Source organism: Tinamus guttatus, unplaced genomic scaffold (genome assembly GCF_059628265.1).
Source record: "Tinamus guttatus ecotype Peru unplaced genomic scaffold, ASM5962826v1 Tinamus_guttatus_pri_ptg000318l, whole genome shotgun sequence".
Lineage (NCBI taxonomy): Eukaryota > Metazoa > Chordata > Aves > Tinamiformes > Tinamidae > Tinamus > Tinamus guttatus.
In genome coordinates this window covers 90,322-114,616 of record NW_028288852.1, presented here as the reverse complement: position 1 = coordinate 114,616, position 24,295 = coordinate 90,322, and the positions used below count along the sequence as shown (strand labels likewise).

Sequence of the window (24,295 nt, the reverse complement as noted above, 5' to 3'; positions counted from 1 at the left end):
TTATCCGTAAAAGCAGCCTGAAGATTAAAGTTCTGAAATAGATGGTCCCAGTGATCAGAGAACAAATACAATTTTTATAGGCTACATCAAACCCAACAAAGCACTGAAGTCAGTAAGAATTTGGTGCCTGAAATATCTTGAAAGAAAAAAAAAAAATCTGCCTTAGCCTTTCACAATACTTTGACTCGAACTCATCACAAACAATACTGAGGCAGAAGGTGCTATGATTGTAAGTCACTTTACAGCAAGGAACAGCATTTTAACAAGCACAGGGAATTCAGATGCCAGAGGATCCAATGCACACAAAAAAGCTGCATCAGTTTCAAACTTTTGCCTCTCCCAATCTGCTCCCCCCGAATAATCAAAGAGAAGAAGCTTCTGCGCTTCAGTCGTCACAGACAGCTTAACTGGGCAGCTAAGGCAAATTGCATATATTCTACAAGATTGGTGTTGTTATAGTGGTGGGAACAGCAGCAAAGTAACAAAGTGTTCCAGAGCTCATTTGCCTGTCTTCTCATAATGTCCCACTGACAGCAACAACATTTTCAGAGCTGTATGTGCTTCTTAGGGTTTGCCTACTGCAGGGAGGAGAGGCTGAAGAGGTAAGAACTCCACATGTTAGTGTGCATAAACATCTATTAAATAAACTTCTCTTGAGATGTGGAGTGGCATTAGGTATTGTGACATAAAAATCAGAGCGAGGTCTACTCTATACCTGAATGAAAGCTTCCTCACAAAAACACCTGTGCACACAGTTTATACTTTCCATCGACTTACCTGAACTCTCCTTGGCATTCCCAGACAGAAAAGCTCCTGAACTGATACATACCAATAATCTTCTAGAACTACAGAGAGCAACCCTAAAAGTTTGTCAGGTAACACAGTGACCCTGTACTTGTTAATGATGTTTCAAAAGATAATGTTTCATCTTTTCTATCACTTAGTAAGTTACTTTACAATCCTCACTCTAAGTTGCAATGCTCAGAGCCTGGCAATAGAAAGACAACAGATTTACTCATCCGTAGTGCATTTGTCAGTCATTTGCTGGCAGAAGTCTGTGATACCACTGCTCTGCCCACACTGTTCCACAAGTGAAGTCTTCTCCAGCGTTCTTACAGAAACTGGATGCAGTTCTTGTACTTGACTATAAGTTGAATCACATACATCTTTCACACACTGATAACAAGAACTCTGCTCAGTGGTAGATGTAACACCTGAAAGACCTTCTGCTAATTCCATACATGATGGTATCACAAGTTCACTATCAGACGGAGCTGTTTGTTCTCTCTCAGGGAATAAAAAGGAAAGTGGACAATCTGAGGAAGAATATTTTGCAAGTATTTGTATTTGCTCATGACTTAAGGCTGCTTCCTTACACACCTGCTGGCAAAGTCCAGTCAGATTCTGCTTTGTCTCACCCAGGGTTGACAAAATGTGGTTTCTCTCCTTCAGCAAGTTCTCCTTCTCATTTTGCTGCAGAGAGAAAAACAGCTTTTTAGTCTACATTTTACTATACAAATTTAGGTTTGCGCTTTTTAGAACTGAAACAAGACTGTAGCTAGCAGTCTTGAAACAGAAGTATTTCAGCAATAAAAGTAAACAGCAACACAATGATATGTCCATCAAAAAAGAACATTCCTACTCTTGAAAGCGCCATCAACTCAAAGTGACATTTCAGACACACAACTCTGCCAAAACTACTGTTGACGGCCTAAAGAATTTATTAAATAAATGAAACCTAGCTCTATATACCGAAAATACTATTACTCTAAATATTCCACAAGTACAAATTCTACAGGATAACACATTTGAAATACTTACATTGATTCAACATAACTGGTCAGAGACTTATACTCAAAAAAAATTAAACACTGAAGACCAGACCTCACATTCTCATTATTGATACTATTCTTTTAAATGAAAATATATTCAGTTGTCAAGAAGCACTAAGTCTGTTGTAGAACAAAAAATGGAGCTAAGAATATTTGCTCAAGTAAAACACAGAATATAAGAAATTTAAAGAAACAAAACTTGTTAAAATTGTAGACAGCTTATCTTCTCTAGGAATGCAGTAGCTCCAGTTGCTCTAAAACACTAATTAGAACACTAGAAGTTACAGAGTTTAAGACAATCGACAGAGGAGTGACAAATTAGTGGACCAAAGAGACAAGAACAGATTAATCACCAGGTAGATAAACTCACTGTTGTTCTATGTTATTCTGAGAAATTACAGGGCAAATGTTTTGAGCTTTCATTGCTTATGAGTTCTGGATACTATTCAGACAAACAACAGTGACCTTGCTTTCACAGAATCACAGAACGGTTGAAGTTGGAAGGGACCTCTGGAGATCATCTAAGTCCAACCCCCCTGCTCCAGCAGGGACACCTAGAGCACGTGGCACAGGGTTTGGAAGATCTCCAGAGACGGAGACTCCACAACCTCCCTAGGCAGCCTGTTCCAGGGCTCTGTCACCCTCACAGGAAAGAAGTTCTTCCTCACATGGAGATGGAACTTCCTGTGTTTCAGTTTATACCCTTTATCCCTTGTCCTGTCACTGGCCACCACTGAGAAGAGTTTGGTCCCATCTTCTTTACATTCTCCCCTCAGGTATTTGATCAACATATTGATCAGATCTCTTCTCAATCTTCTCTTCTCCAGACAAAACAGCCCTAGCTCACTTAGTCTTTCCCCATAAGATAGATGCTCCAGTCCCTTAATCATCTTCGTCGCTCCACACCAGATCCTCTCTAGAAGTTCCATGTTGCTTTAAACAGTTGCTTAGTCTGGCTACACAATACAGAAGGGTTTCCCCAAACACAGGGCAAAGCCCAAAGGCATGGCAATTCACTAATGAATATCGAAAAGAAAGGAATATCACTAGTTAAAAGTTAACTTAAACCATTTTACTTCATATTGTACAAAGTCTTGAAATATTTGGAGACTTCTAGTAAGTCATGCTATGACAAACGGTGGGGCTGGCCTAAAGAAGGAGGCGACATCAGGAACAAAAGAAAAAGTGAAAAAGAGCAAAGAAGGGCAGGAAGCAGCAAACGTGTAAGACCACAATTAAGTCATTAGAAGACTTTCACACGATTCTATATTTAATAAGCAAAAGATTGAGGCAGTCTCAGACACACAGCTTTGAATAGTCTGAGAAATCATAAAGATTATGTGTTATCATTGCTGCTACATCTACTCTTTTAGAATTTATTTTTAGTTCTTCTTGCGTTCCCTCTTGTGAGAGAAACCTCACATTGCAATCTTTTGAAGAGAACTGACTAGCTTTGCATGGCATTTTGCAAGAGAAGCAGTGGCTACCTGTCCTTTTTTGCCTAAAATGATTTGAAAGGCTGTTTTACTAACATTTTACCACTAGTCAGCATGTTTTTTGAGCAGCTGTTGCCAGATCTCCTAATCTGAAATCATTTTATGTACACTTTGGATATGCATGTACTTATGAAATGACACAGACTATTGCTCAACACTGAAACTTCTACATTCAGAAATAGTTTTGCAATGTAACTTCTTTTCCTGTCAAAAATAGTTGACAGATAACATACTTCGACATTAAAGAAGATAATATAATATTGCTAAAATAAAGTAACATTACTGAATATTGCCAATTGCTCAGGGCTTGTCCAGTTACATTTTGAAAACCAAGACTGGAGCGTGGACGACCCCTCTGCTCCTTACTTCCAGCCAAAACCTGCCATACCAGCTGATAACAGCATCTCTTTTCTTACTGTAAAGAGCCTGACTCCAGGACCTTGAAGACCAGCCCACAAACACAGGCGAGCAGCTGCCAGGTCCTGCCAGTGAGGTCTCTTCTCCAGGCTGAACAAGCCCATGCTCCCTCTGCCTCTCCTCATGGGACAGGTTTTCCAGTGTCTTGGTGGCCTTCTCTTGCCCTTGCTCTAGTTTAATCAATAAATTTCTCATAGTGGGGGGCCCAAAGCTGGACACAATATTCTACATGTTTTCTAATGAGTGTCGAGTATAAGGGGAATGACCATCACCCTCCAAACACTGGCTGTGCTTCCGTTAATACGGAAAGTCCAGGTGACCTTTTTTCCTGCCAGGACACACTGTTGGACACACTGCATGTTCAGCCTGCCGGCTGCCCAGACTCTCACGGTCCTTTTCAGGGAGCTGTTCCCCTGTCAATCACCCCAGCCTGTCCTCATGCAGGGTGCACCCAAGAGACACACTACAAATATTGTATTTTTGATATCCGAGAAAACAAAAGCCTTTTAAGCAAACAGTAATAGAAATTAATCCAAGAAAACATGCATTTTGTAGGAACTACTAGTTCTGTACAAACTAGAAACTAGGATGAGGATTCTATTCAAATAATATTTCCTAACAGGCTACATAGCATACTAAGAATTATTCACTTGCCAACAGTTTTCAAACCATAGCTACAGACAGAAACCGTCATACCTGAAGTAACCTGGATGTACCACAGTCTGTACACAGATGTACCCTAAACTGGCAATTACACCTAGACAGAGCTCAGATTTTGTCTGTTTGCTCACGACTTACACAAGTTTGATGGTCCTAAATGGCAACTGCTATTTAGACATGCTTAATAGCTCCAAGCGAGGTCTAACTGCTGAAGAAACCTTCCCTGCAAAGCTGGAGAAAATAAGGGATTGGAACATGTCCATGCCTACAATACGACTGTTCTCACAATTTTGAGCCTATTTTCTAGAACTTGTGTTGTGATATCTGAAAACAGCAGACACTCATTCCCTTCTAGTGCTGGTCCAATGAAGAAATCATGTTACAATATGACTACCTCAGTCACTTGTCCTATTCAGTCAACTGCATGTTGAATCTTGCTGATGAATCATATATTGGAGAAAAAAAAAAAAAAGAGAGCGCGCTTTTCTACTGTTGCACAATATTGTCAGAGTTACGTAACAAGCAGAAATAGCACTAAGATGACAAAAAACACTCAAAAAGTTTGGAACTGTCGGAAACACAATCTGTCTTCAGTCAGACTAATATGAATTGCGTTAATGTGACCTCCTGGTTCCCCTTGCCATAGAACACCACCTTCATTCACCACGCTGAACGGACTTCTCTGCCGCCTTACCAGGCTTGCACGGCACCTCAGTCCTGCCTTATCTAAGTTGTTTCAGCAGTACAGTGTGTGTCATGAAAGATGATGAAGCGCTTCAGGAAGTGAAGGAGTTCTAGCCCCTAGAACTTTGCTCCAATTTTACTTTCCTTTTCACTCTCATGTCAGAAGTGCTTACATAACTGTGTATATACCTAGCTGATAGACAAATGAAACTAATTGAGATAAAGCACAAAGCCTAAACCACCACTACAAAAAAAAAAAAAAAAATTACAAGAACAGTAACCCTAACTCACCCAAACTGAACCATAAATTTGAAGTAAGAAGAGCAGGTCAAACGAAAATTGAGAAAGAAAATTAACAACAATTTTCTCGCTACAAGAACTTCAGATCTTCCATCATTATTCTGAAGTTATGCATTTAACTTTCCATTATCTTTTAACAAAATATACACATATTTATATCTATTTATTTTTAATGTATATATGTATACACACTTTTTATATATATATGTATATATATATACACACACACACACACGTAAGTGCATGATTTTGGGGAAATGTTAATGCCGATGCTAAAAATGTTATGCAGCTTCCTGAGTTCTGCTGCATCTTCCTCCTTCTGCAAGAGTCTCAACGAAAAATGTTTTCAAGTTTCAAGAGTTGGGAAACAGTTTACCAGCTCACGTTGGTGTATTACGAGAACCAATGCTTAGACAGCTAACAGTATTTTTCAGTTCTATCAAAATCAACGAAATCTTTAGCTCACATTTAACTCTATCACGAGCAGTAGGACAAACTGAACAACAACAAGAAAAAAAAAAAAGCAGAAGAAGGAAAAAGGTTTAAAACTGAGCAGAATGGGATGATAGTTTGGTTTCTTCTGTGTAATTAGGCTTAATGTTGATAGGCTTCAGAAACAGCATTCACCCAAAAAGCAGGCTGTGATGCACTTTAATGCAAGCAGAAACAAAACTACAAAACGAAAAACGCGTGCTCCTTGAGTTGTGCACAGAAGATCTACAACAGTTATCAAGGAGTCATGTGAAAAAGAGTGGTAAAGTTGGTACAACCAGATTGGATAAAAGCCACTTTCAGAATACTGGAAAATGTCCTATCAAGATATTTGAGAGAGATATTATTAATAATAATGAATATTTATACATACCAACTTCTCAATTTCGGTTTCAAGATTTTGTATGCAGTCAAGTTTTCTCTTACGACATCGCTGTGCGGCAATTCTATTTTTACTTCGTCTTCGGATATCATGGATACAGTCCAATTGTTCAGGAGTCAATTTATGCATTTTCAGAAATGACTGGAAATCATTTCTGGAAAGTGAAATGATCCTTTGGGCGTTAAATGGCAGTTTTACCTGGAATATAAGGTACAGTTTTGAATCAAAGGTGAAACTGAAACACATAAACACTTACAACTGAATTTAAATTTTAATTTTAAGCATATAGTAGTACCTGCTTTTTTTTTTTTTGTGGTCAGAGACAAGAGCAGTCTAATATAGCCATCAGGTTAGGCAGATAAAATCTAAGGGTTTCAGAGAGGTGAACTGCTGAAGCACTGGAGAAATAATTCAGTTAAGGTGCACATTTACACTAGGGCTTCATAAGCATATTTAGAGCAATCACTCAAGTGATATGCTCTAAAAAAATGAATTATGGTGAGGTGGTATAAAAAATGTGTCAAAAATCAATAGGATATTCTAAGTTTCCCCTAAACTATTACTAAAACTGTATTTTGTATCCATTTTTATACTGACAGCTTTCTGAGAGAAAAACAGCAACATAGTTCTGCAGGAAAAGATGAACCTTTAAAATGCAGAGATCAGCTCAAGTTCATATTTTACCTTATGCTTTTTAATACTTGGGGTAGAAAAGGTTCTTCCTATGTCATGTGTCCCTGAGCTACAGAAGCAGTAGCTTCAGAAATATATACAAGTTATTAAAAAACAAACAAAGAAAAAAACTTAATACTGAAAGCCATCTCTACCTTTATAAAATAACTACTGAGTTTTATGAAGCAACCAATTGACCCTTACATCAGAGCATATTAAGCAGCAGGAATACATCACCTTGCTATAGCCACAGTCCTGAATTTGGGTGTCCTTCTGCATTTGAGAGCTCTCACGGTAAACATAAATAGGTAAGCAAGTAGGCAGAGTACTGCTCTCTGCAATGATGTCACTTCTTTGTAATGTAAAGATAGGAAATGTATTTAGTTTTGGGCCTGAGCTTTGCCTGCCACTTCTCTACACTGATTATACACCCGAGACTCAGTCAGGTCCCTAGATCTTGAAAAGAAAAACTAGTGCTTTGAAAACAATTAATTTTTTCTGCAACATTGAATGATTCATCATGCACAGAGTCATACTGCTGCTCTAAGAACTGTGACAGAAATCATTCTATTTTCTGCATACAGTAAGCCTTATGGTATTAGATTGCTTATGGCATCCATCTGAAATGCTATCAAAGCAATGGCTTCAAAGAAAGAAGTGCCAAAGACTTTTGCAGATGGAGAAACAAATACAACCTACATTACAGAGAAGGCAATGCCATTAAATCAGTCTTAACTACACAGCCAATGAATCTGACCTGAAAACAGAAAACATATTTTGCAGGAAATGCAAGGCATTCGTTTTCTCCCATCCCTTTAGGTCAGAATAAAAACATTTGAACCATGCATAAGAAAGTTTCCAAGAAGTTTAGACCTTTCCCAAAGTTTGACTGAAACAATCCTCCCCTCTCCTCAAAAACAACAACAAAAAACCCGCAAACACCCTCCTCTCCCTCCCCAAATCTTTGTTTACTTGCAGCCTTTTTGATAAAGTTTCTCCAGAAGGATCAGAGATGCCTGAAAGATCTAATACTCAAACATGTACCACCGTACCAAACATCACCACCCGACAAATAAGTTCCTGTGAACTGCCTAAGTCTTAGAATTGTTAGACAAAAAGATTGAATGGTAAACGAGACTTTAAATAAGCAATGACAAATGACAAGCGACTCGGATTTAGGTTTCTGAAGAGTGCCCCGAGATCAAGAAGCAAAGGACATACACACATATCCCTACCTCACAGTCCTGCTCTCTTGCTGAACAGGATTCGCTGTCTCCCTCGGTGTCAGTCTCCGAATCCTCTCCCAAACTTATCACATAGTTATAAGGACACTGATCCTGCTGCTGTCCCTGCACATAATCTCCGCTGCTTATTTCAGAGCTGCTGGAGCATCCTTCGGCACTAAGGTTGCTTATAAAGGGGCAGTTGACAGAATTCAGTGTTGCAAAAGTTCTTTGGGGGCAAGGTTCAGGGCTTTCGCTGATCCTGATACCCAGCCACGGACACTCTGACTTCTTCCCTGAATATACTGGTTCCAGGCATTCTTTTGCTACTGCGGGTGGTAAATGTACTTGGCAAGTTTCTGTACTGTAAATATCACTCCAGAACCCTTTTGCTAGATGTTCTGCTACTTCTCTCTCCACACTGCTTCGATCACCAGCTGATGCAACGTCAATGGTTTCCCTAGTGCACAAATCCATCTCTGAGGGTGCAGCATCTTGACTTTCACTTTTGTTACTCCTCGCTCCAGCACCTGTGACGCTTTTCTCTGCTATGGCTGTGTTGGTTTGCACACCAGTGAAGTTCAAGTCACCATATGGCTCACATGTATGTAAAAAAGACACAGAATTGGGTCCATGAGGTGCAGCAGAGTTTGCGGGGAAAGGAGCAACATCCACTTTCTCCACAGGACACAAAATGCTCTGGGTCAGAGAATTTCTCTTTGTTTCTTCCTTTTTCTTACTCTCTTCCTTCCCTTCTTCCATTTTTACCTGAGCCTCTTCACATTTTGAGACCAGCTGCATGGCTGCACACTCCTGAGTTTTTTGTGTGCTGTCATTATCAGGTAATTCCTTCTGAAGAAAAGTTCCAATTGGTGGCACCTGAATATCTTTAATACTGGGACTGGCTTCTGAAGTATGCACTTTGTCATTTCCAAAAGCCTTTTGGAACTTCCTATACTTGGGGCATAGGGAAGATGAGCTTGAAACATTCCCCCTTTCTAAGTGTATAGGATCACATGTTTGATTCGTATTATCTTGGAAAGCAGGAGACATTTTAGCATTTTCTTCATCTTTACAGAGCTTCGTCTGAGGAGTTTGAATACATTCTTTTTCAAGGAGCTCCTCTGCTTCATCTTCTATTTCTACATCTGCATCATCCACATTGCCAATTTTAGGGTTTGTTTTCTGACAACGCTGCGTACAACATTTCTTCCTGGGGCATTCTTGATGACCGGATTTACAATCCAAAAATTTGAATTTGAGAAACTGAAAGCAAGATTCTTCAATATCACGTATTCCCAGAAATTCAGCACACTTGAAAACTTCAGACACATTGTCTTTATTTAAAATAAGTTTAGCTGTGTATGCAAACTGAAGCAAAGGACTAAATCCTTTAAGTGTTACCTATTTAAAAAAAGAAAGAGGAAAAAAAAAAAACAACAAAACACATCAGTACGGCCAGCTTCCTGCTTGGTGAAACCTTGACCAAACCAACCTTTTGTCTTCATCTGCAAGAATATAAAGGGTGAAAAAGAGCAAGACTCAATATGCTTCTAGTTCTAGCGCACCAGGCAGCTTCACTGCCAAGTCTTCAGTTACAGACCGAGTGTTCGGTATAAGAACAGGAGTCAGAAACACAGACTCTGCATTTACCTGTGAGCAAACTGTGCAAGACACGCAACATGGCAAAAGAAGCAAGTTTACCGCATGGAAGACATCTGCTCACATTTGTCCCGAGGCAGATTTTTTGATACAATTCTATCCTTTATATTTTATGACAATTGTTTGCTTCACTATGATCAGTCTTTTAAACAGTTCTGCCAATATAACACTAATAGCAAAAAAGACTGTTGTCCACTGAAAATCAGAAGCTGGAGTACAATTTTTAAATATGCTTTTCAAACTCAAGTTATATGTGAATTATTCTCAAGATCACAGAACTTAATGGTAATTAACCCTTCCTTTGAAGAGTAATTGTTCTTATTTGCTCAGTTTCATACAACAGTGATAACAAAAAGTTTGAAAAATAAAATTTAATTATGTGATAAGTTGTTACTATAGCCACTCACTGTTTTCTTGCTCCCACGGATTAAAAAATATATTCAAAAACTCTACACCAAAAGCAGTTACTCTCTGTTTAAAGACCACTAGGAGCAGGTAGATTTACTTTGAACAACTTAATCATTATCATCGCAGTCTCTACTGCAGAACAAAGGAAGTCCAAAGGTCACAAATAAAAATTCTGTATTGTTACAAACAATCTGTTGTTTGTTGTTACAAAATCTTCCAGAAATGGAAAAAGAAAAAAAAAATGTGAGGAAATCAGTTGGAAGCCTGTACACAGACCACCTCATGTTACAAATTACGTTACACTAGCATTTCAGGAAGGACAGAGCAATATATCCACTATTACTAACCATAAACTCAAGCTCACATTGTTGGCAGAAAAATGTAGTATGGTTAATGTATTAACATAATGCTTTATTCAGCATAAAGAAATGAGTTTTGTTTATTTTGATAAAAGAAGGGAACAAAGGTAACTATATACTAATATTTACTTTATTAATTAGATCTTTCACCCTCCCCTGCATGAAAGATGATTGAAGACAGCTCCCACAGAGGCAATTTAGCAAAAGATTTTACACACTAAAAATTTATTTGAAGAGTTTTCTAAGACAGTGTGTGAAATATGCTCTTGAGATAGCATACTGATTACAAACGCATTAACTCATAGTTAATGCTATGGAGTTCACAATATAATACAAAGACAAGCATAAAATGCAGTGTTTATCTAAGGCCCCTATGCTGCCATGAAGTCTTTAGGCTTAGTAACCTAGTCAAAGTTGTTTAATAAATTTATAAACAGATTATGCTTATAAGTGAAACTCAAAATATAGCCATATTTCAAAAACCTGCACACTCTCCACATAAAGTATTTCCAGAACCTCTTATTACTAAGAACTTGAAGGATTATAAGGAAGGGTCACCCAACACTCTTTACACCTTCTCCTGTGCAGCTCTAGCTGGCTCCACGCAAACAAGATCCAAAGCTAGATGGACTTCTGGCCTGACTGACCCAGAGGAGCAGTTTGTACATAAGCCTTTTATTTAATTTGCACTTGGGCTAAAATTGTTAGAATAAGAACAAATAACCAAGAGAACTGACACAAAGTCATCAGGGTTTAGTTTTGACAGTATAATGTACATGACCTACTTTAATTCCAGGAATACTTTGGTATTTCAGACTCATAAGACTGATATCTTTCATTCTAAACTTTAAATACTTTAGATGTTTAAAAAGGTTAACAAGTTGTCAAGCCATGTGATTGACATTTGTCTCCCTAAAATATGCTTCATGAACTGACTCATTTCAAAATATTTGACAGTTCCTAGAAGCGACGCTCAAGCTGCTGAATCTTAACCTGTTTTTACCAAGCAATCAGATCATATGATTAAAACATGACATTCTCTGTTAGTATTTTAATTGTTGCTTCAGCAGATTCATTTCTTACATCAGTAATGCTAAGTGACATTGTTGCTAAGTATAAACTTAACAGGACATAACAAATTTTATGACTGCATTCCTCCCTTTTCTTTCCAAACTCTGGTCCCTGTTCACTCAGCTTTATTATCCCTGATGCTTCATATTTTCTCCCTTTGTCTCCAACTTCAGTCTGTATTTCTTATTCTTCCAACCTTATCTCAGTTACTCCAAAACAAAGTTCCCTCTTCACCGTGGTGGGGGAGAAGATACTACACAGAATAGTAAGGAGGATGAATAGGAGCGACATAGTGCTGTTATGCTATAACAGACTCGCTTGACACAAAGTCATTGATCAACAGCGATCAGAAATCACGAATCCTCTTTACAGAGAGCCCATGAGCCAGCCCCACTCCTCCTTCTTCCTTCTTTTTAAATAAAAATCAGTAAGATGCTGGAAGGAACATCTAAAATAGGTGCTTTGCTAGCTTTGTAATATATCTGTGGAGACATATCTCTAAGCTAGCAAAGCACATATTTTAATGGGATGCAGGCCTTTTGATTTCATCTTCTCTGTTATTAACATTGAACATGTCATCTGAATGGACAGGTGAATAATATGATCTCCTAACATCACTAGGAACACGTGTATGTTGCTTACCGTTCCTCTGGCTTTAGAAGACCCTAGCTGAGGTCTGAACAATTTACATGTTATCAGCTTTGGGGTGGAAAATAACAATCTTCCCTTAGGAAGCCTCCTTTCATTACTTCTGTGTTACAAAATCAAATCTAGAGTAACCTATTCTTTATATTATTGCTACTTCAGAATACCATCAGATCACTTGAGAGGTTCTTCATGTTTCACATACAAGTGCAGTGCTTGAACAACTTAGTTCTTGGTTCCTCTGACCAGAAACCCACAGAAATCAAGGAGGCTGAGGATGGCCAGTTGTTTGCAGGTCATCACTAACAATTCAACTACTAGTTTGTAAAAGATGGAGGGAGGCTCAGCTCTTATCTGGTAGCCTAATACAAATACAGACAACATCAAATTACACTCAGGTTGCAAACTATGGTAACTCTCATAAGTTAAACACCTTTTAGGTCAAGGACTGTCACAGGCACCCATCCCCACGCCACATCCAAAGTTTCTCTGGGGCATGAAGAGCCCACTCACTATCATTTGTTAGGCCTCCTATAGAGATGTAGGCCTCCTATAACACAACTATTCACACTTAAGTATTGCCTGGAATCTTTAAATGCCTTGAGTGCTTTAGGCAGCAAACAGTATTTTCTTTCCTATGGGATGACAGGTTCTGGCTCATTCCCATGGAATGGCTCTAAATTCAGTATGAATTTAGGGGGAAAAATACACCTAAAACATAACTGCATTACATGTTCACCATTTCAAAAGTATGGTAAGTCCATAGACAAACATTAAAACAATGGTGAACTGGCAAAACTCAACAGTAATAAGCCTCAGTAATCTTGTGATTAAGGAATATCAGTATGGCTATATTTCTCAAACATATGCATTTTGGAACATTTATTCATCAAAAGAAATCTTGAAAAGATTAACTTCAAGGTCATGGTAGCAATGCCACTTATCTATTTATTATTTCAAAAGTATTTCCTTTTCAAACAGGCAGCCTAGTCCTCTCTCCAGTTTTTGAGGGAGGTATTAAATACAGTTTTTGTGCAACTTGTGTACTTTCAACCACATGTACAATTTTAGAAACAACATCCACTTCAGTAAACAGAACTCCTCTATACACTCCCCAGAGCAGCATTCACTTATCAATCTGTGATACATACTCTGTCTAGCTCTTACCTTAATCAATGGCAGCTTTTCAACTTAGAAATTTCTCTCCCCACACTTCTTAACTCTTTTACCTTAAGAATCATTAACCTCAGTTAAGTACTTTCTATTGTGAAATAGAAGTGAACACAACAGAGTAGAAACACTGGCAGCTAAAATGCAGAAACAGATAACACTCACCTCTTCTGGTAAAGTGATGATAAGATCAGAATCCAACTGGCCCACAATTCTCGAAAGGAAATAATTGCTGCAAGCTGCAAGCACAGCTCTATGAGCCCGAAATCGCTGATCTTCCACTAAAACAGTAACATCACAAAGGATATCTTGCTTTCTCTGATCATTGAGATTGTGGAGTACATTGGTACCGTGTACTGAAGACTCGTATGCAAAAACCACACTATTCTTCTCATTTAGAGACATTCTGTATCACAAGTGTTAGTGTAAGTCTCAATGGAAAGCATGCTTCTACTCTTCAAATCTGGAAAAAAAAAAAAAAGAAAAAAACACGCATGTGTAAATCATATCCCAGAAGAACCTACCGAATTGCTTGAGAATAATAAGCAAACAGAGAAACATAAACTTTTTGTGGTGTCATTAAAGGAGACAGTAAAATAATCCAGAGGGGCAACAACCACTGGGCTTTAGTTGGTTGATTGTATTCACCAGCATAAGATCTTTGTCATAACAACATTCATCATTAACTGGCAGGATTGTTACGAGGCTCATCAAAACTGAACAAAGTACACTGCTTGTCCCAGAAAAAGAAATAATAATAATAAAAGCAACTAAAATTGCTGAAAATTGCAATAGCATTACTTCACCCTGAGAATAGAGGGGTTTCTCAACCTTGCAAGGAGTTGAAAATTCACTAGCATCTCTACACCCTGAACATGCAGGGGCCTCAGCCTTACAAGGAGTTACCTCCGTCCAGTGTCCCAGGGTAAGAGCAGGAGTCATTCCTACAAAGACTCTTCCAAAATCCTCAGGCAAGATCAGTAAGAGCATCTGCTTTTTCTGCACTGTCACCATGCAGGTCTGGGTCCCTTATCAGTGTTTACAAGCATGTCCAGCTTGGTGCTGTTGCCGTCTTTAGCAAGGTGAGACCCCCTGCTCCACAGCAATTTCCACTTTCCTGTCTTCCTGCTGGGGACAGCACGCATTGTTCCTCTTACAGTGTCTCTGCCGCATCTCAGAATGCAATTCAGCAGCGTCGTCCCTAATTCTTTACTGGCCCATCAACACTGTCTGCTCCAAAGATATTTAAGAGCTAAACATCCCAGTTTAGCACTTAGTTTCATAAGGTTAACACACAAATGCATACTACATGCATTTAAGATGCCCAAACTTCCAGATGCACATCTTAAAACACACATTTTACTACAGATAAATACTACATAAGCAGCTGTAGTAGAGATATTAAAAAAAACCTCTAAACCCTGATCAAAATACCATGTGTGCCTTCAGTAGTAAAAAAGTGTTTACGAATAATAATTATACTATGAAAAATATTTAAGTATTTATTTTTAATTGTCAGTATATACTGATGCCAGCACTACAGAAATGTAAACAGACACAAAACCAAAATGTTTTAAGCCTAATTTCATCAAGACACAATGTAAGTTATTTGTGTTTGCCAATTCGCCTAGTACAGACCAAGATATTTGTTCCAAGATCAAGATATTTGTTCCCCCTTTCAAGGGTAGTTTGTTTGCTAAACTAAGCAGGAGCAGTTAAACTACTCCCTCTTTCCCCTCTAGTACATACCTTTATTTACATCCGCTCTCTTATTTCCCACCTGCCTCAATTCTCTAATGCAGTCTTTTTTAACCTCTCCTGCTCAATACTGTCATGCTTGTTAAAGTTGGTTTTCATAACTGTCCACTGATAAGGTGACCTGACAATGGAATTTCTTTCGCAAGAAAGCTTCAAAGTTTTTAAATAATACTTTTTATTGGATAATAAAATTTATATAATATTTTAAACTTAGAAATAAACTCATATATAAGTGCCCTGAAGCTATTCCTGAATTCTCAGTATTTGAGGAAAGGGCTAGGAAGACAGCCCTGTTACAGAAACGAGAGTCTAAAAATAACACTTATTTCCTCTCTTCATGCTGTATTTCTATATTCTAACTTCTGGGGGTTATAGAGGAGATTGAGCTTTCCAATGGGAAAACAAACAAAAATACATGGGAAGGAGAGTTCTCAAAAAAAGCTTGATCAAGTCAAAGCAGCATATAATTGGATCTCGCTCTGTCCTACAAGGAAAATATGATGCCACTGGGAACAGTATTGCATTAACAAAACGAATATTTATGTTACACTGGACTATTTTACCCAAGGGTTACTAGAACTGAGTCCCATTACTAAGACTCGGTTTAGCTAACACAAGACTACACAGTCATTGTATTGCTCAACAGTTTGTTACGGTATGCCAGCTCCCAAAAACAATAAAACTGTAGCCAATGCAAATTTTCTTTTTTTTTTTTTTTTTTAAACATGGGAAGACTTTCACAACTTGGGTAGAGATGAGGTGTAGGCATTAAATACACTAGAGAGAAGAAGCAAACAAACAAAATAAAGCACCCACATATCCTGCCAGCTACAGTCCTGGGTGCCAACTACTATTAGTTATTTTCATAGAATACAAGCAATTTTTGTAATGTTTGCCCAACCTCAACACTCTTCACAAACATCTTAGTTGTCTCTGCCTCAGCAGAAATAGAGAAGAAAGTTCCCTTGTGTGACATTTCCAGTGGTGATAGTTGCACAGACTGGCAACATATTAGCACCAGTCCTGTCTGTAGCGAAGTACAGAGTATAGGGATTGCTTTAATTTCCTGCTCCCTAACGAAATACTAAAGACTGAAGTTAAACACTTTTGACTGTAACACATTAATATGCCTAATATCTTGAAATGTCATATTTCCAAATGTAAAGATTTCAGAAAGTTATGTCCAAATTGTGTTTTTTTTTTTTCATACAGTATAAAAGTTTAGGATATCTGAAATGTAAAATGCAGAAGACAGCATTAAGCATTTCAAACTTTGAAAATAAGACTTTTTTGTTTGTAAAATCTAGCTGTTCGTATATAAAGTAAGGAGGGAAATCAAAAGGAGAAGAACCAGAAGACTTAAAAATGCTCGTGAAAAGAAAAATTGTCAAACAGGAAAGAGAAAATTTAACCACTGTAAAAAAAAAATATTAAAGCGGATTAGAAAAACACTGGCAAAGGTCAAACTGTTGAATGTCTTAACTCTGTTTTCTAATTGTGAAATAAAGGCATGTCCCTGCATTTATGATAGTATTTGTCATAAAGACTAACCAAACTATCCATGTTGTTCAAACACAAAATACAGTTGTTCATAACCCTGTTTTTATGTCCATTCATAGGAAATACAATCATATATTGTGATAGAGTTTCATTCCAAACAAGACAGGATATCTCTTCTGTAAACTGTTTAAGTTACTTCTACTTTAACTATTCTCCTAAAGCACTTAAATTACTTGAAATTAATTTCACTTTGGATTGAAAAATAGACATAAATGCATAAAGGTATAAAGTAGACAAAACAATTTAACAGTATTTTTTAAAGAAGCTTAAGAAGTTGCAAGTCTATACTGCAACTCTTTCCCAGAAGAGACCCTTGCAGTTGTCCATTTTATATAATTAAAATTTCTATAAATAATTGTGGGTTTGACTTTTTAGATGAACGTAGCAAGAATTTAAAGAAAAAGGAACACTTAAAGTCTTTTCCTGAATAAGAGATCAAAACTCCTTTTCTACTATTCTAACTCCTTATTTTAAAATATTTGAGTAAGAAGCACTAGAAGTAGACACTAAAAACTTGTTAAAGTACCCAAGAGTCAATGGATTACTGCATATTTAAAACATTGTTAAGTAAATATCAATTATCAAACCAAGCAGATGAGTGCAAAGGAAACAAAAAGAAATAAAAATATTCAAGAACATTTCTCAAGGTATTTAACATAGCACTGTTACCATAAAAATTAAGAGTCCAAGAAGATCTTCTGAAGTTTAAAATAATTCTTACAAATGCAGACTGAAAGAATAAAAGAGGAAACAATATGAAAGTACACTAACTATAATTCCTAATTTAATGTAAGGAAATTAATCTTTTCAATACTAGGGCATTCTCAAATTCCTCTTGTGAAATTCTAGATACATTATAACCCTCATCTTGCAAAAAAAATACATATATAAATATATATGTACATATATATATATATATATATATACATGGACATCTCCAAAAGGAGAATTTGCAGTTGGATAAATGAAGTTTTACTTTGAAAATACAACCAAGCATGTTAGGAAAAAGTTCGCTTTATCAGACAGTAAAATTAACATTAAAAAAAATGCTTTGCTTAAGGATAAAAATATTTTCTCTGGCTATAAAACTTGACCCTGCATTATCAAATGAAGTAACACTCATTTTCCCCCTGCTAGCATATGACTCAATGGGAAAAATCTATGCCAACAAGAACCAGAACATTACCATATATTCAACAGATTTTAACACTTCTATTTTAAATTAAATATACATATTTTATTTTTCCCAAGAATATCCAAAATCTAATGAAAATTTGTGAGTTAGGGCTGCAAACCAAGAACCCTGAAAAAGGGAATAGAGTTTTTTGAAATATACAGCATAAAGATCAGAGCATGATGCCTATAAAGGTTCACTGGCAAATACAGATTCATTATTCTCATGTATTTGAAGTTTATATTAGTTAACCTTATAAACATGGAAGTAACCATGTTTACCATAGTAACCATACCAACTGTAAGTTGCTTTAAGTAAAATTGGGAAGGGTATGGAGGGAAGTCACTAAAATGCAGCTCTTCAGGTAAATCATAAAGTCTCCCCATACAGTGTTAAAATACATGTGAATATATTTCAAAGATAACACAATCATTACGTCCAAGTCCAGATAAAGGTATAAGGAACTGTTGTCGCTAGGTGACGGAAGGAACAGAATTATAGATAATATTATCTTGGAATAGATAGGGAATGAGTAGGAACACTTTACTAGGACAAACTCATAAAGTGAGGCGTATTTCTTACCCACACGCATTAAAAAAGACTGGCACAAGGTAAATTAGCTTTAGCTTTCATACTGAGCAGCACTACTACAAGAGAGAGGAAATCCTCACATGTAAAAGTTTGCAATCGAATTAATATCCTGTGGTAAACAAGAAAAGCATTAGAGGTTGGAGGTGAGGCTTGGAAGCATCCAGCTGTCACTGGAGCTCGCAAAAGCAAGCACAGAAACCTCCTTACTCCCATGCATTTATGGTAGGGCAAAACAAAACAACTGCTCAATCAATTAAGTGTAGTCTTCTAAGAAAATTCGGCCTAGTAAAAAGTTCAAAGACATTTGTACTGCCGTACCAAGTAAGTCTTCCTAGGAAACCACTCCTACAAGTCAGAACTTAACACAGTATCCTCACAGTATTTCCTCAAATATTTAGCGCTGAACAGTAATTTTCTCATTATGCAAAAAATAGCAAAACACACAGTATATGCACACTCAAATAAGTGCTTGCCTTTTTCTGTTGCCGAGTCCAAGCTGAGCACAATTTACCAAAAAAGTCTGCCATTATTAACAAGTATTATTCCGCAATACAAGCTCTAAATTTATGGGGGTGAGGGGAAAAGAGGGATGGAGACATTTAAGAACTCTGTAATTGCAAAAGACTACGTGATTGGGTATCCCATTCAAAGGGGCACTTTATATACCCAACCAGAAGCAAAAGAAATGGAGCATGGATGCTAAGATAGCATTTGAAACCTAAAAATAATAAATAATAAGAATAGTAAACAACAGTTTCTGTGTAGAAAAAGCATACTTCCCTGTTTCTAAAAAGTCAATGCTCTGTCCAAAATACTTTATGATAAAAAATGCTAAATAAACAGATCATAAACTTCAACTGAACTGACAAATAAATACAATATATTAGATCTTCATCTAAAGTCCAATTCAGTGAATTAATATTAGACAGATTATTTCGCATCTGTGTGAGGTAATCCCCCAAAATGCCATACAGTTTGAATTTCTCACTACCTTACAAGTAACACCTTTTTTGCATGCTTGCAACTGTTTTACTTTATAATGCATCGCTCTTTTTGAGCTGAGAAGAACAGAGTAGCAGTTGGAAATGTCTCTGCATGTCTAGGACAGCTGCCAGGAGCTACCACAGAATAATTTAGAACAAAAGACTGCCTAACATGCAGGTAGTCTTAGGGCCCTTCAGTTTATGTTCAAACAGGAAAAGTCTAAAAGGAAAGAGGTGAGAGATTTCAGTAAATGAAGAGACAAGCTCTTCAGCTTCAGCTGGCCTTTAGTTGTAAAGATCCACTGCTAGAGTCAGAAAGAAAAATCCCCATTAGAAAGAAGGAACAGAAAAGTCTCAGAGCCTATGGAGCTCACTTGGAGAAAAGAGCCAAGAAATATTAAAATGGCCTTCAGCAGAGATAGAACAGTGATATGGAAAATCAATATGGTTGCACGTTCACTACCCAGAAGGCTTGTACTTTCAGGAAAAAGATAGCCAATTTGCTAAACTGGCAATCTTGGGAGTAAATCTAAGGATCTGGGAGGGAGAGAGAAAATCCAGCATCTAATTTTCACCAATGGAGGAGAATCACCAATTTTCATCAATGGAAAATCCCTGGTCTGAGCATCCAAGCTTAATGAACATCCATGAAAAGAGGAGTCAGACTCACTCTCAAATAAAACACACATCTAAAACAGAGGAAGCTTCAAAGCAAGAGCGAGAGAAGGTGAAAGGTGGAGACAGGAGGAGCTCAAATTAACTTTTGATTCTTTAATCGCTACAAAGATAACTATGGTCCTAGCAAGACGCAGGCAAACAATGAGCTACAGAAGTTGTACCCTGTGAAACCACTGTTTTCTTGTAAAAAACAAAAATAGCTTTATTTATTCAAATGTTCAATACATTTATTTCAGAGATGTCTAAACAGAAAAGTTAATTTTTACTTCTAGGCTCAGGTACCAATTTTATGGCTCTACCATCAATTAACCCACTCTACAAACATGTTTTTTACTTTGAAAGATCTTCACCTACCACATACCTTCCGTAAACAAACCAGGCACGAGTTACACACACCCCCCACCCCAGAAAAACACACCCGTTCCTTGCTCAAGAACTTAGTGGGAAATCATCTCCTAATATACATGGGATATCAATCCTCTGTAATAATCACAATTTTTACATGTTTGTATACAAAGTTAAACTCTTGAAAGGAGGATACAGAGCAAGGTTCCTCCCCAACATCCCAGAACTCAGGTAGAGCACCTTTATTACCACTGCCATCTGAGCTGGTTGAACTTGGATACACAGATGCAAATTCAGTTTTGATGATTATCACAACAAAACCAGCAAGATTAGTTCACCGTCTAATATTGTTTGCTGACAACTGGCAATAATAAAAGTCTGCTCAGCAGTCACTGGGATAACTTATTTGTAATCCTATTATTGTGCTCTTTAAAATCCTGAACATCTGAAAAGGGCATTGTAGAGGAAAAAAGAGCTTAACAAACCAAACAAAACAACACACACTCACTCTTCCCTCCTTCCCCTCAGACACAACCTCCTGGGTACTTGGGTGCTATTCCTGATTTTTGTACTGCTCTATGGAGCAACTTTCAGCAAGCCACTTACCACCCTCAGTTTCTTAGGGTGGCTGTTTACGCTCACTCTCTTCTATAAAAAGTTCTGCCATCCACAGACGCAATGCACAAAAAAACACCTACTGTTTACTACTACTAAAACAAGATAGTTAGGTAAGAGACAATCAAAATACATGACAAATGTTTCTTTTTTTCTAAACTTTTGTATCTATGTTCTTCCCCCAACTACCTCTCCTTTTAAGGAAATAAAGTTATGTTACAGACGATGCAGAGAGAAGTTAATAGCTGCTGATTCATTATGCTATGCTGACAAGGCATGAACAAGCATTTTCATACTTTTTCTTCATCTTTACTTCAAAAAGACTTTAAAGGAGCAAGGTGATTAAAACTAATAAAAAGCAACCTCTAGTTCATAAAAGTAATACTTTCTCCTCTTAAAGAAGAACTCATCTTCAGATGATCATCATAGAATCACAGAATGCTTAAGGTTGGAAGGGACCTCTAGGGGTCACCTAGTCCAAATCCCGTGCACACGCAGGGTCACCTAGAGCACGTGGCACAGGACTGCAGCCAAGCGGGTTTGGAAGATCTCCAGAGAAGGAGACTCCACAACCTCTCTGGGCAGCCTGTTCCAGTGCTCTGTCACCCTCACTGGTAAGAAATTTTTCCTTAAGTTCCTGTGGAACTTTTGATGCTTCAGTTTCCGGCCATTTCCTCTAGTTCTGTCGGTGGCCACCACTGAAAAGAGGCCAGCACCATCCTCCTCACCTGGCTCCCTTGAGGTACTTATAGACTCTGATTAGATCCCCTCTCAGCCTTCTCTTCTCCAGGCTGAACAGGCCCAGCTCCCTCAGCCTCTCCTCATAGGGCAGATGTTCCAGGCCCCTGATCATCCTTGTAGCCCTGCGCTGGACTCTCTCCAGCAGCTCCACATCCCTCTTGTACTGTACCATATTCATAACAAATTTTAAATTGTACTCTTATGCTATTAGTCTACACACCTGGATGGCACTGATATTGTTCACAGCTTAATTACATAAATGAACTCTTAAAAAACATGTTGTGCTTCTGTAACATATTCTTACAGCACTTTGACTCTTGTCAAGTCATAAGTGAGAGGGGAAACAAACCAAAACAAAAAACCCACACACCATACAGGAGTGAAGAAGTCCAGCAAGTTATAGGCCTGCACTGAGATCTTTAATTTGTTTTCCAGGTGTTATGCCTTAAAAAACATTAACATTTGCAAATTATATGAGAACTCATGGATAGAAAAAAAAAATGCTGACATTCCCAGTAGCATGAAGACTCTGGATGATGAATTAAAAAAAAAAAAAAAAAGATTACATCATCATAGAACCATAGAAATCATCCACCAAGTAAAGAGTTTTGAACTGTTTTCTGGTGACATAATATAAAGTAGTGCATACCAAATCCATAAGAATACATATTTTTTTTCCACTTTTACATCATCTCAGAGGTAAACTACTATAACATAATGTATGCACAACTAATGCCTACAGTCTACTCTTTCCTTTGCTTAAAGGGCAAACACCTTTGCATTTATCTACATAATCTACTTCTTGGCACAATTAAAGTAACCACATGAATTATTTTCTTTTAGTGGATGTCAGAATTCATTCACAAGTATCTATGTTAAAATACTTACAAAGAATGGCAAGTTAACTGAATAGTAGGTTACCTGTACTTTTAGCAGACTTTAGCCAAACTCGGGGAAAAATAAATAAATAAATAAAAACACTTGAAAGAACTGAGAAACAAATACACCAGTAAGTGAACGAAAATACTTCTCAAATAATCATCTCCATAATATTTGTACTGTAAGCTTGGTAACTCTTCTGATTTTTTTTTCCACAAATGTTTTTCCATGTAGTGTGTAAAAATGAAATATAATTCCAATAATATTTCAGAAATAAATTTAGAAATATTGTAAAGTATTTTTGGTATGGAACTATACTAAATCTCTCTAAGTTAATGAATACTGCAAGAAGGAACAGCAAACATTATTTACTTACCTAAGTATCAGCCAACAAGTCAAAGACAGTCCAAGAAAACTCCTACAATCAGCATCTTGAGAGTAAATGTACTGATTCACAAACACATTTTCTCAACATAAAGAATATTCAAGTAGTCTTTAGAATTAAGACCTCTGTTCTCATCTGAAGGTGTTTTGGCTACCTTTTCTGACTTTGGAAACCTTAATGAAGTACATTGGACAATTTGTACCTCTTTTTAAAGCCTCAGTAGCAAAGCAATCAGTTGAACTTTATTCTGACCTAAGTCACATTGCTTGTTAAGACTTCCCTTTCCTATCACCTAACAAGAACAAACCCTTCTTCTACTCTTTAAAAAAAAAAAAAAAAAAGTCTTAACTGAAAAAAAAAATACAGAATACTGTTGGAGATGAAGAAACTTTTGTGATACAGCTTATGATTCGTCACAGCCAAATGAGCTTTTCTACGATTCTCTCCCCCTCAAAATGTTAACCTCTGAGCTGGAGGGAAGAGGAGAGTTGCAGGGGGTCCTAAAGTATTATCAACACTTAAGTCCAAATAGGCTGAAGCACACAACTTAACAGCTGCTTCTAGCAGTTTTATTTTTTCTCACTTCAGATTTTGTCTCTTTAAAAGACAGCTTAACTTAAGGCTGCATATAAGCAGCACTTGCGCTATAAAGCTATATACTGCGTAGAATTTCTCAGTTCCTAAAACTTCCTCATGAACTTTTCAGCAGTAGAATTCTAAGGAAGGACTAAAATGCCACGCTCAGACATACGCTGGTCATTTGACCAACCTACCATGCCTTCCTCTTACACCAACATGTTCAGGGCAGTGCGAAAAACAGGTCTGTGATTACCAGGAAACCTATGAGGAATTTATTATATCTCATTTTATAAAAAGAGAAAAAAAAAAAGTAAGAGAAATGAATAAATACATTCTTGAGTTAACTTTGTCCTGTGTTATAGGAAAAGGTAACCAGGACTCACACAACTCCTGTATGAAGCAAACTCTCTTCTACCCCCAAGGACACTCTAGCCTATGTCCAAAGGTAATGCCACATCTAAACAAACACAAAGAGCATACTTCCTAATATTAGACAATTATAATAACAGAAAGCAAGGAGTGAAAGTGTGTTGT

The 24,295-nt window shown here is 37.3% G+C and overlaps 1 protein-coding gene across 1 annotated transcript; it reads right to left on the bottom strand.

Moving 5' to 3' along the window:
- Window positions 1-369: 369 nt before the first annotated feature.
- Window positions 370-13,948, bottom strand: BACH1 (BTB domain and CNC homolog 1). The gene is made up of 4 exons (XM_010227288.2): window positions 13,639-13,948; window positions 8,171-9,562; window positions 6,255-6,461; window positions 370-1,473 (listed from the first exon to the last, which is right to left on the bottom strand). The coding sequence occupies exons 1-4, from the start codon at window positions 13,876-13,878 to the stop codon at window positions 1,012-1,014; spliced, it is 2,301 nt and encodes a 766-aa protein (XP_010225590.2). The 5' UTR covers window positions 13,879-13,948; the 3' UTR covers window positions 370-1,011.
- Between the last annotated feature and the right edge of the window lie 10,347 nt (window positions 13,949-24,295).

Excerpts from the sequence above, each read along its gene's own strand:
- BACH1 (XM_010227288.2), bottom strand. The coding sequence starts at position 13,878 with ATGTCTCTAAATGAGAAGAATAGTGTGGTTTTTGCATACGAGTCTTCA. Across the intron at positions 6,462-8,170 it reads CAAGAGAGCAGGACTGTGAG|GTAAAACTGCCATTTAACGC; the intron begins GTAGGGATATGT and ends CTTATATTCCAG. Across the intron at positions 1,474-6,254 it reads AAACCGAAATTGAGAAGTTG|CAAAATGAGAAGGAGAACTT; the intron begins GTATGTATAAAT and ends TTCTCTCTGCAG.